Source organism: Oreochromis niloticus, linkage group LG22 (genome assembly GCF_001858045.2).
Source record: "Oreochromis niloticus isolate F11D_XX linkage group LG22, O_niloticus_UMD_NMBU, whole genome shotgun sequence".
Taxonomy (NCBI): Eukaryota; Metazoa; Chordata; class Actinopteri; order Cichliformes; family Cichlidae; genus Oreochromis; species Oreochromis niloticus.
In genome coordinates this window covers 16,041,465-16,054,013 of record NC_031985.2, presented here as the reverse complement: position 1 = coordinate 16,054,013, position 12,549 = coordinate 16,041,465, and the positions used below count along the sequence as shown (strand labels likewise).

The window sequence follows — 12,549 nt, the reverse complement described above, 5'->3', positions numbered from 1 at the left end:
TCCTTCATCCTTCATCCTTTCCATTGGTATATTTTCATTATTATATACCCATATAACCACCCTCAGTCTGTAAACGGTTTTAAATAGAAACAACTTTATTGGATCCATTATGATCTGGCACAAAGAGGGTTAAACATGGCAGAGGTCTAACATTTTAGGCACCAGTGTGGATTCCTTTGGCAAAGACTTGAACCTTTGAGATGTTGAAGTGCATAGTATAAGGTTTAAACTCATTCACACATACACCCTGATTTTTTTCTCCTCACATGCATATAGGGTGACAATCTGAAATGTCTGCGCCAGCTCTGTAAACAATACTTTCTGTTAAAATCATTGCCATACGCGCTCCACATTCATGCGTTTACTTGGCACGACCATTCTGAGGACCGCTGGCATTTCAATGCAACTGAGGACATTGAAAAAGACATAAAAATGAATGGAAGCGATACAGAACAACGCTTATGAGAAAAGACACAACAATTTAACACAAATGCAACATTCAACAACAATTGCTGCAAACGTTTAAGTTCATGGCACCCATCAGGCAGGGACAAGAGGCGCAGTCTAGCTGACACAGCTGGGCCTTGCCGCTGGGCTCGGGAGATGGAGACTGAAAAGACAAGGGGGATGTAGGGCATGAAGGGGTCGGGGGCTCCAGCAGAAGCACTGGAACGGGGCCCGTGGCGGACTCACCGGAGGGGGCTCCGTGGGAGGCGTGGTTGCGCTGGGAGACCTGGGACTGAGGTGGAACCTGGCTGTGGCTCTGAGTCTGTTGGAGGATGTTCAGGCACTCGCCCAGGCAGCTCAGGGTGGCAGCCGACGTAGCTTTGAGCAGGAGCAGGTCCTGATCCAGACAGGAGAGTGGCCCTTTGGTGGGCAGGGAGTCGATGGACTGGACGAGGTTCTTCTGTTGGCCCTCTGCTTGGGACATCACCTGTGGACGCACAGTGATACATGACATTAAAAAAAATAATAATACAATTAACCATTGCATTACTATAATTTCCAACAGATTTGGGTGTAAATAAACTGAAGTTACGCCCACTGTAATACAGCCCCAATCAAAAGTTAAAGACCAGATGAAAAATGGCAAAAAATCATATTTTGCATGATTGGATCTTTACAAGGTTCGAAGTAGAGCTTCAACATGCAACAAGAAGAAATGTGAATGAGACAAAACATTTTTTGAGCATGCAATTTGTTGAAAACAACACAAACTGAAACAGGCTGTTTTACAGCTGATCAAAAGTTTAGGACCACACCTCAAAAAAACCCTGTAAACCCCCCAAAACAGAAATCAAAGTCCCAAACATGAACTCAGTAATGAGTAGCTCCACCGTTATTGTCGATCACTTCAAAAATTCACTGCGGCATGCTTGATGCAAGCGTTTCCATGAGGTGAGTGGGAACATTTCTCCAAGTGTTGAAGACTGCTGCATAGAGGGCATCTACTGTCTGCAACTGTTGTCTATTTTTGTAAACTTCCCTTGCAATCGATCCCCAAAGGTTCTCAACTGAATTTAGATCAGGGGAACACACAGATTGGTCGAAAGACTGATGTTATTCTCCTGGAAGAAGTGCCTTTTCCTGCTGGCATTGTGTACTGTAGCGTTGTCCTGTTGAAAAATCCAGTTGTTACCACACAGACGAGGGACCCTCTCAGTCATGAGGGATGCTCTCTGCAACATCTGGACTAAGCCAGCGGCCATTTGACACCCCTGCACCTCCTGAAGCTCAGTTGTTCAAGGAAACGAGGCCTTTGAAGACGTTTCTGGTTTTTGAAGCCTTTCAGCCTCAGTCTGATGATTATGGCGCTGCAGTCAGCACCAGTAACGGCCTTAATTTGGGTCAAGGATCGTCCAGTCTTGACGGACAGCCAACTGGATCCTCCGGCTCAGTACTGGTGAAATTTGTTTGGTCTTCCACTTGACTTTTTTGTTCCATAACCCTCAGGATCATTTAAAAAATTCCAAATGACTGTCTTACTGCGTCCCACCTCAGCAGCGATGGCGCGCTGCGAGAGACCTCACTTAAGCAGTTCAACAACCCAACAACATTCAAAGAGGAAACGTTTTTTTGCCTTTGCCATCAGAACGTTATGACAGTGTGACTATCTAAAAGAAAATGACAATGAATCCATATTTTTGCACAGATTTGGGCTTATAAAGACATGTGGTCCTAAACTTATGATCAGCTGTAAAACAGCCTGTTTCAGTTTAACTGTTGTTTTCAATAAATTGTACGCTCAAAAAACTATTTTGTCTCACTCCCACTTCTTCTTGTTGCATATTGAATCTACTTGGAACCTTGTTAAGATACAAATATGATTTTTGGTCATTTCTCAAGTGGTCTTAAACTTTTGATCAGGACTGTATTTCACACATATTTTAATGTACAGATGAAACACTTGATGAAAACATGCTGATAATATCTGACATTTTTATTCTCTTTCTTAAAACTAAATCTTTACTCTGCTATTCATTAATAACTCAGTCACACTGGAGTAAAAGCAGGACGGCGCCTATGGGCACCTATTCTATTCTGCAGGTACAGGCCTGCAGCAACTATGTCGCTATTTGTGGAGGAATTTCTAATTCAGATATATGAAGTTCTTTCTACACTCTGAATGTAAGCAGTCCATGTTCACGTCTGTGTAGACGGCAACAAATTTGCAATTTAGCGCGTTTAATCACCACATTATCACAAACAGATTGCATGTAATTGCCAGCTTGACCAATTTAGTCGTCGACTGACAGCAGATTGACTCCGCCTCCGCCGTTTTATCACCACCTTGATGTATCAAAGTAACTTTGAAGACCGCAACTGTGATTGGTTGCAGACCTGGATCTGATTTTTGAAGCAACAATTTTAAATGAAACAAAGCTGCAATTAAAATAGATGCTGCAGTTAATTGTGAAGTGTATTTAGCCTGTATCAACAATTAATGCTCAATTTGCTGCTTTTTGACTTATGTTTGATTAAGAAAAAGAAATTAGGAAATAATTTGTCCATTTTAACAGTCAAAACTTTTGACCTACTGACCTGTTTTTGCATTTTAGAGCGGACAACTGACTCATGAATTGCCAAGCTATTTAGTTCCAGCAGTGCTGATTCACTGTGGAAAGAGCAAATCTTTAAAAGTAAGATCAGTTTGTTTGTTTCTTTAAACACCGAGCAGGATCCTAGCATCAGTTTTGGGCTACAGCCCACATTAAAGCTTACTTTTGAGCATTAGAGAGACTCTAATCTGAATGCACACTTTTATTTTGTAGAAAATGGCTTGCAGCATCTTTAAATGTTATCATGTTGGATTAACTGAGGACAGGATTTGAAGTCTGTTTGCACAGGTTATGTTCACAAACCAAACCAAAAATGTCAAGTGCACGCATAAAGAAACAGAAATGAATGTGACTCATCTTTCATCATCTTATACAACAACTTTACTGGCGTGTTGGTGGTGATACCGCTTAGCATTAATTCTAGTGGTATAACCTCAGTCTTGACTACTGGAAACAAGCAATCCACACAACCTGCTCCAAGACGAGAGTGTCAAAAGAAGAAACTGCAAAAACTCGTCAAAGCAGAAAGGTTCTCCTCCGTGCTCCCACAGACACACCGAGTATTTCTTACTCTGAAATTATCTCTGTATGAGTCACCTATCAGAGTCTAAATGCATCACAAAAGAAAGAAGACTAAGCCGCTTCTCGCTTCCAGTGTAATAAGCTTCTCTCAGGGCTAATGAATCTGGGTTGTTTATCACGCCGGAAATGTTGTATTCATTAATATTGAATGGCTTCACAAACACTCGTCCTCTGCGTACACTTCTACAGCACATCTGTCTCCATGCATCAGTACACAGAGCTATTCTGGAGTCACTGAAAAGCTGTTGCAGTGAGGACGATGTGGCAAAGAGATTCACGGGAAGGAATTTCATCCAAAAAATGCACAGTCGTTTTCCAATTATTCAGCTATGCTGAAGTCCTCGGGGAGAAGGATGTCATCTTTTGAATGCTTGTTATAAATAGATTTTTAGTGTATGGTATCACTGATATCATCTCCGCATCACTGTGTCTGTCAAACAATCACAACTTACTCTTTTACTTGAAACAGGATTTTATTTTATTTTCCAGCTAAAATCCTTCACACTGTCACACTCTGTGACACATTACTGTAATTACAGGGCATTATTTAAGGCTTTTCTACATTACCTTGTGACAGAAATCATCATACCACAATATCATGGTTGACATTTTTCCTGTATAAGTGGTGAGTTCAACATGACCAGTCTGTTTTAGCATGAGGCCAAGCATGCTCGATAATATCAAGTGAAATCATAAAGTGATTTATGCCATTTATGCACTCAGTGGAAGTCTCTTTCTGCCACATGTACTTGCACATGTCAAAACACTGATTCTTAAACTTAAATTGGGTCATTTCATCTAATTCCATCTGATTAAAAACCAAACATTTGTCACTTCTTGATGAAAATTATGCCACATTTAAGGGTATTTCAAGGGATGAAGGAAGGAGTGTTTTTAGATATTTTCTGACATTTTTGAGGGGTCTTTTAAAACTTCCACTATCTAGAAAACGTTTTCAACTAAGTCCTATTATTAGTATGTTTTTGCAGGAGGTAAGGATCTGGTGCAGTGGCCCTGTGAACATGATGAATATGAATATCAACAGTTAAATTTAGGTGAATCATTCCACAAATATTGACTCCTTTTTTTAGACAGAGCAAGTTTCTGTTAATATTATATCCAAAATTTGTGGTAATGTTCCCTTTCATTTCTCTCATTTTTTTAAATCTTCAGTTATGTACAGCAGCCAAAGATTATGTTGGCAAGCAGAGCAAGGTGTTTCAATTCAGAGCATGCTGGTTATATGTGACAAAGAAAAAGAGGATGTGTGCTGGTTTGGATTGTTGTGTATAGACCTTGTCTATGAAAAGCTGTGAATCAAACATAAGCCATCTACCTGCAGGTCACCAAATGTGCTTCCATAGCTCAGACATCCAAATCTTTCAGGGACTCCAAGCATCTGCTATTCTGTGTTAAATTGAGAGTCCCGAGAGTCACAATTCATAGACTCGTAGTACCAAATAAAACCTACTTTGAGCTGCTCCCTTAACCTGTGGTCACCACAGCGGGTAGCTTCACATGTTTGATTAGGAGTTTTACCCCGGATGTCCTTCCTGATGCAACCCCAAAGGGGATTTGTGTCCCCAGCTAGAATCAATTAGACATTTTCTAAACAATGGCTTTTTAATATGGCAACTCAAAAGCTGATGGTTGAAAGCAGGTTCCTTGTCATGCTCGTGATCTGGTGCTTTGATACAATCACCATTACAGTGATGATCCTCAACATGGAAGTCACATTAGTTTGACACAGAAGTTGATGTTTGTTCTCTGTGTTGAAGTCACAGATGTGCACATCGGTCTGAACGGGAGCAGCAGTGCTGAAAAGTGTCAAGAGGTGCACACCACTGTCATTTTATTTCTTTAAGGAGGACATAGGATCTTTCCTACTCCATGAAAAAGCAAAACATGAAAATAATAACTGAAAGTGAAAAAAGTTACTGTGGCTATTTCGTTTTCTTTTTGAGAAAAAAAAAAGACTTCTAATGTTTTATTTTTTGCAGAGAAAGCATCAGCGGTCTGTTTAATGACATCACTCATTTAACCTGACGTCTTTGAAATTTTTTGCATTTCCTTTTTTCGCTGCTCATCAGCTAACATGTATCATGGAAGTGGATAATCTGTGATCAGCATATGCTGGATGACATAATGGCCACCAGAGCAAAGCCAGCTGTCTGTCTCTCATTTGTATCTGATCTGATTCTGAGCTAACAGCAGTGTTTTTATAAAGAAAACTACTTTTTCTGTCCATCAGGAAACAGACACAGCCTGCATTTTGTTTGGTTTCAGCTTTAGCCCAAATATTCGATATGATACAAAAGATGAATGCTCAGCACATATGCAGCATGGCAGAAAAGCAGAGGTTTGGAGGCGTAATTACATCTGTGTTGCACTAATAATGCCAGAAAGCTGAACATGCCTGAGGGTCTACATTCACTAGAGGGGCCTTTAGGAGGTGGCAATGAAGTTGGAGAGCAAATGTGTTGCTATGCAACCTAAAGTAACTCAGAAAAAGCATACCATGCTCAAAAATAACACAGCTCACTGGGTTTTATGGTCCACAGGAAAAAATGCAGCCACATTTCTTTAGGTAAAAAAAAAAAAGACATGTTTACACACAAAAGGAAAACAAGATAAAAGCAGATAAAGGAAAAATTTAAAGAGAAAAAAGAGACCGCAGGGTGAAATAATGTTTAAATATATCAGAATATCTGACACAGCATGATAAAGTTATAAAAAGCATTAATAAAAAGTGTCAGTGGTCGAGCCCCACTCAAATAATTAATTATTTTCACAAATTACACAAAAGGGAAAAATAATTTAAAAAACTTATTTCAACAACCACTGCTTTCTGTATGTAAATAGCAACAAAGTTAATATGTTTATTAACTTTTATAAGCAGGTAAAACATGAAAAAAAAAAATCAGAGAGCTTTCAATAATGGCACCTTCCCCTGCCACACACAGAAACAGACAGACAGACAGAGTGCTCTCAGGAGCCAAGAGGACCAGCGATGCTTCCAGAAATAGCATAACCCCAATGATCCAGCTCTACCACGGCAGTGTAAGTGCCCAGTGGTGCTGCTGCACCGACAGCCGAGGCGTTTGATGAGTTCACATCAGCCAGCTGTGACAAGCTGGCTTTGGAGAGACGGTTATGTGGTCTGACTGCCACCGTCACGCATTCAGCGAAGGGACAGACGGATGAAAGGTGACAACGTGACAATGGCCCGAACATTCAACCGAAACCTCGTCGATACATCAGGATAGCAATTACTGCTGTCAGCGCGATAAAGATTTTTAGAAAATACTGAACTGTACTGAGATAATGAGCAGACACAGAAGCTCTCCAGCACTGAGACATTAGAAGAATCAAATTTAAAACACACATTTACAGCAGATTGTTATTAAGTTTATTTAAATAGGTTATGTTAGAGGCATTAATTGTTTAGATTTCAAATGTGTAATGAATGACAGTATAGTATGGGATGTATAGCAACTTGTATGTGTTTGTGTGGTTATACACCACAAATAACCTCAATATTCAAACATATGAAAATTCTGCAAGTTTGAATGACACTATTTTACTTTTTATCTATCACAGTGATTTGTATAATATCAGAGTCACTGTAATAATCAAGGTTCTGATATATAAAATGTGTCCACATAAATATTCAAGCTATGATAACAACTGGCGAACATAATAATATGGAATTAGTAGAAAACCAAACAGAAATGAGCCATCTGTTTGTCCTTTCATGAATTCAGCACAACACTGCCAATTTACAGCAGCCAACTCTGCCTTTGAACTGACCTGCAAGTTCACAAGCTACAAATTATCTCATCTTTGGAACAAACAGCATTCACATTCAGTGATCACATATGGGTGAGAGGGATGACGTTTTCAGGTTCAGCTCGTGAGCTTGGAGGGCAAGGTGCATCCACGCACAGTAGGGGCGAATCTCTGAGGCACAGAAAGTGTTGTGAAAAAGTATTTGCCTCATTCTTGACTTCTTATTTTCTGCACTCTTACATGTCTCAGATCAAACAACTTTTAATATTAGACATAGATTTTTGCAAAGCCAAAGCATTATCTGCTCTGAGTCCGGAGGTTGACTAGTCCACTCCAAAACCTTCATTAGAACTATTCAAACCTGCCAAAACATTCAGCCTTGCCACACTGGAGTCCCAAAGACTTTGAGATGGCTTTGTAACAAATTTCAAGCTAAAAGATGTCAATGATTTCTCAGCTGTTCTCAGGCTTTGTGAGATTATTTAGCCTACTTCACTTTGTAACACAGGTTTTATTTAAATGATTTATTATCAGGCCTGTGAAACTGAACTCATCTTCTGCAAAATGTGCTCACAGTTAATTCATGATTCAACAAAGGGTCCAGGAAGGTTTGGATAACTTGTGGGAGAGGGTTTGTGTGCCTTAGTGAACACTGCATCTATTAGGTCAGGGGCAATTTGCCCTTGGTATGCTCTCCCACTGCAAACTAGTTCCAGGTAAAGAACCAGTCCAAGAGCGATTCACCTTATGGAGGAAAAAGCTGTGATAGAGAGCCTTACAGGAAGCAAGAGAGTGGTGTTTATGAATATTATCAGCTGTAGTAACCAGAAAATAAACTGGATGTACAACAAAACATCCCAGATGCTGCTGTTTGATCATAAATCTACTATGTAATCAGCATGCAGCAGCTTTCTGGCCTCTACAGTGTGCAGTTGTGTATAACTCACAGCACAAGCAGACTCCTGCACTATCAGCTCCAGTATACTGGCCTGTTACGAATAAAGGATGGAAAACAAATGACAAGAGGAAGAAGGGAAGGCAGGAGGAGGCTGAGGGAGGAGAAGTGGAATAGAAGACATGATGAGAGATGGAGAGGAGCTAAATGATGGCAGATATGAATCAGGTCACAGAAAGAAGCAACCTAATTCTTCCGGTCCAAAAGAATGTGAAGCCTTACAGAGGATGAATCATGCATCACAGAGGGCCTTGTTTTCTGTCTGTGGAGGAAAGGCAGGCACCAGAGGAATGTTTGTTTTGCTTAATGATCACACCATCTGCTTGTTATTTACTCAAACTGTCCCTGGTTCATTCTGAGGAGAGACACTCTGCTCCTGAGAGGTGAGAAATGATCCTCCACTCATACTGATCACTAGCTTCTTCTTTTTCTGTCACAGAGTGAATCATTTAGGCGTGATATTCTTAGCATGGGGAGACAGACGCACAGCGTGGCACATCTTGAATGGGGAATTTAACAAGTCGAAGTCAGCCAGGTCTTCAGCGAGCAAGAAAGGCTTAAAAGAAAGAGCTCCACATGAAACATTGATGCTCCTCCAAAGAGTGTCTTCAGACTCGCATGCAGGGGAAACTGTTGAGTTAAACAGCAGGCTTTAATACACTGTTTAGTGTTGGGCGGGACAGCGACTCAAGGTTAACAGATCCTCCAGTGAGATGTCAATTACATGACAAGTTATTAGGCAAAAAAACCCCTCTTCTGTTTGTCATTCTGGTCCAAAGCTCAGAAATCCACAGGTAAAGATTGTCTCCTTATCCCTGTAACCTTCAGCTGAGCAACACAGTCAAGATACTGCGCTCAATAATAAAAATAAAAAACCCCAAAAAGAGTAGCCGACTCATGACTGAAATAATGATTTAAAGTTAAAAATGGCAAACATTTGAAGGTCCCCGCTTTTCAGATCTTTCACATTTTTGCAGATTGTAATTTTCTTGACCAATTACTGACAGCATATACAAACAAAAATGTACTTTTTTTAAAGCAAAATTGTCTTTTCATAATAAAAGAAACTTCACAATTTTCTTCACAAAAGTGCTCTGATTCTGGAAAGACCAAAAAGTGAACTGAAAATGAACTGAATGAACAACATATTTCATACAACAAAAAATATTAGATACTTCCAATGCATCAATTTCCAGTATGCTTAGAACTTCTCCAGATAACAGGTCATCCATCCTTTTCTCTTTTTCACTCATCTCCATAATTTTCCTGTACCTGATTTGATCCTTTGCTCATAACGAGGCTGCAAGCTTGTAGCTGGTTCCGAGGTTTATTGTTGTGCACGCTTTTGTGGCAGTCCCGCTGCGTTTTACTTTGGAAAATGTTGCAAATTCATTCACGCTGAATGGCTTCCACACTAACTGCATCCTAGCGTGTCGCTGACAGTTGTGCGACACTGTGCATGTGTTGTTAATGAATGAAAATGCTGGAAATCAGCAGATTCCAGTTCACGGAGGAAGGAAATATATATTTCTGAAAAGATGTGAGGTGAGAAACGATGCCAAAAGCTGATCAACAGACTGGTGACCTGTCCAGGTTGAACCCCACCTGTCACAGTATTACAGCTGAGACAGACTCCAGTGCGCCCACGATGTCGATTGAAAAATGGATGGACAGATATAATTTGCCTCAATTTTCAGGCTGAAAAAAAAAAAACATTTATGGTTTGTTTTAACAAGTTTCCAAAGGCCCTGTGTCATATCAGATTCCCCGAATTGCATATGCTCACCTGGATCAGCTTTACGTGAATTGAGCAGTGCAAACCAAATGCATTGCATGGCTGATTACACAGACTACTTAATGGGAACTGCACTCACGTAATGCTCAGTGGGTTTGTCGCTACACACTTTCACATACAATTACTTGCACCACAATTAGGGAAGGAATAATGCAACAAAAAAGGGTGAAAATTAAAATATTCAATAATATTTCAGGTCTTAATTTAGGTTTGCATAGTTGAAAGACAAAAACATATCAGAAAGTATCTTATAAAGATAAACCAACATTTTCTGACATGTCCGGCATGACCTCATACCTGTCAGCCTCTGTTTCCATCCTCAGTACCAACAGTTTACATGGGCAGAAGTATTTTACATTTAGAAAACCTCTTGTCTCTCTTTGTCCATGTTTCCTCCTTTTTCCTAACTGTCATCATCTCTCCATAATTTAGCGGCCAGATGCACAGCTGCTTGGCAACGATCCGAAAAGAACATTTTGTCTCTAAACAAAAACGGGTGTAAGCAAAACCGCAGCGGCAAAAGGCTGTATAGTTCACCAGCCAAGCATACAATCATGTCTTCATCGTGTCTATTAGTTTTGCTTTACCAACCTCACTTCAAGCCTAATGTTGTGCAATTAATCAATTTAAATCAGCTGCAGACAAGCCTATTAAGAAGTGATGGGAGAAAAGAAGGGAAAAAAAAACAATCTTCTCTGGAAAGATAAGCGGGAAAGAGTGAACGACCGTTCTGAGAGTACAGAGATGTAGCACATGGGGACAAAGTGGTAACTAGAACTGACAGGACTGGTGAATGAGGCGGGGAGAATTAATGAGGATTTGAACTTCAAACTACATCAAAAGTTACCGGAAATGTCAAGTGAGGAGATTTTTTAATTAACTTACGCTGTGCTTCCAAGTTTTAACTCTCACAGAAATCATAAAACTGTTTAAACGTAGCATTAGTACAGTACACACTTTCAGGGATGAACTGGGCAACACTGCGTGGAATATCAACGGTTTACAGTTTAGTCTTTTCTCTAGCTTTTTTTTGCAAATTGATGATTGCACAAACTGCTTCTGTCACCAGACACATTAATCAGTATTGATATATATGCAATAAAAATGCCAACCATGCTGAACTTACAGTAAAGAGTGAGCGCACTGCAGTCAGTGTCAGGCCTGCCAAGATGCCAGAAATATCTGCTGAACTCACTGCACCAGTGTCTCACCTGAGACTTTTACAATCTCTGAAGACAAAGGTCACAGAAAATATAGCACAGCTTTAAAAAAAAAAAAAAAAAAAAAGATTTATTTTTCGCCTGTATTTTGACAGGATAGGGAAGTAGATGAGAAATAAGTCAAGAGAGGGGGGAGATAACATGGCCTGAATCGGACTCAAACCCAGGCCTTGCAATGGACTTTCGGGCTATAGATCACCTTTTTAACCTGAAGTTTGGGTGAAATAAGGAGAAAGGACAACCAACAACTAGTCTGTATTAATTAAAAACTTTCCAGTTAATCAGAATTCCAGGCTCATCTTTGTTTTGTCCACCGTTTCTACCTGTAACATCTACTTAAGATAAGTGTCATGTGACAAGTGGGTAACGATAGTTCAGGGACATCAGTAAATTATATTTGAGGCTTCACAGTATAAAGGGTGACAAACATAAAATTATATTATATAAAACATGCTTAATTTAAATGCCCATTTGGGGAGGTATTTGCCTGTGATGGGGGGTTTTTAACCACTGGAAAGAATTCCTGTGCAATCCTCAAATCCCAACACCTTGATGCTCAACATGGATGATTCTGTGCATCAGTCAAATGTTATTACTTCACTCTTCTCTGCAACTGGCTGCTAGACCAACAACAGCACAAGAAAGAGTAGCCCACAGATCAGTAATACCACATATTTTCACAATACCCTCATGTGACAGCACACACTCACTGCAGGTAGACGGGGAGTCCAAACCTGCCCACGCACTGCTAACACGTTACCACCGCTGAACCATAATTTCCTCATCATCCACCCTGCTCCATATCTTTACGCCACTTTTAAACACGCATTTCTTCACATTGATATAAGTCGCATCAGCTTTTCATATGTCAAAGTAGTCAGGGTACTCTTTTCAAAGTCCAGCTCACAATGAATGGCTCCTTCTTATAAAAGTCACAATGACAATTGATGTGAAAACAAAACAAGCGGCTGAATTATCTGTTAGCTTCAACGTAGCTATAGCCTCATAGCCTTTATATACAGTGCTTTGTATCTGTGTCCATGCTGTTGTTTCTTACCAGAGGAATGCTGCCCATCTACTTCTGCGGGAGAACACAAATCCCTGCAGTATATATGCTCAACTATTCACGAAGCACAATTTTAATCAGCT

At 40.1% G+C, this 12,549-nt stretch overlaps 1 protein-coding gene across 3 annotated transcripts in view; it reads right to left on the bottom strand.

Moving 5' to 3' along the window:
* The window catches only part of osbpl10a (oxysterol binding protein-like 10a), a 90,115-nt gene that overhangs the window by 32,857 nt on the left and 44,709 nt on the right, over window positions 1–12,549 (bottom strand). For all 3 annotated transcript variants that reach the window (XM_005457170.4, XM_005457169.4, XM_025902281.1), the window contains one exon: window positions 694–934. In XM_005457170.4, coding sequence (XP_005457227.2) covers window positions 694–934 — 241 coding nt within the window. The remainder of the gene's footprint in view (window positions 1–693; window positions 935–12,549) is intronic.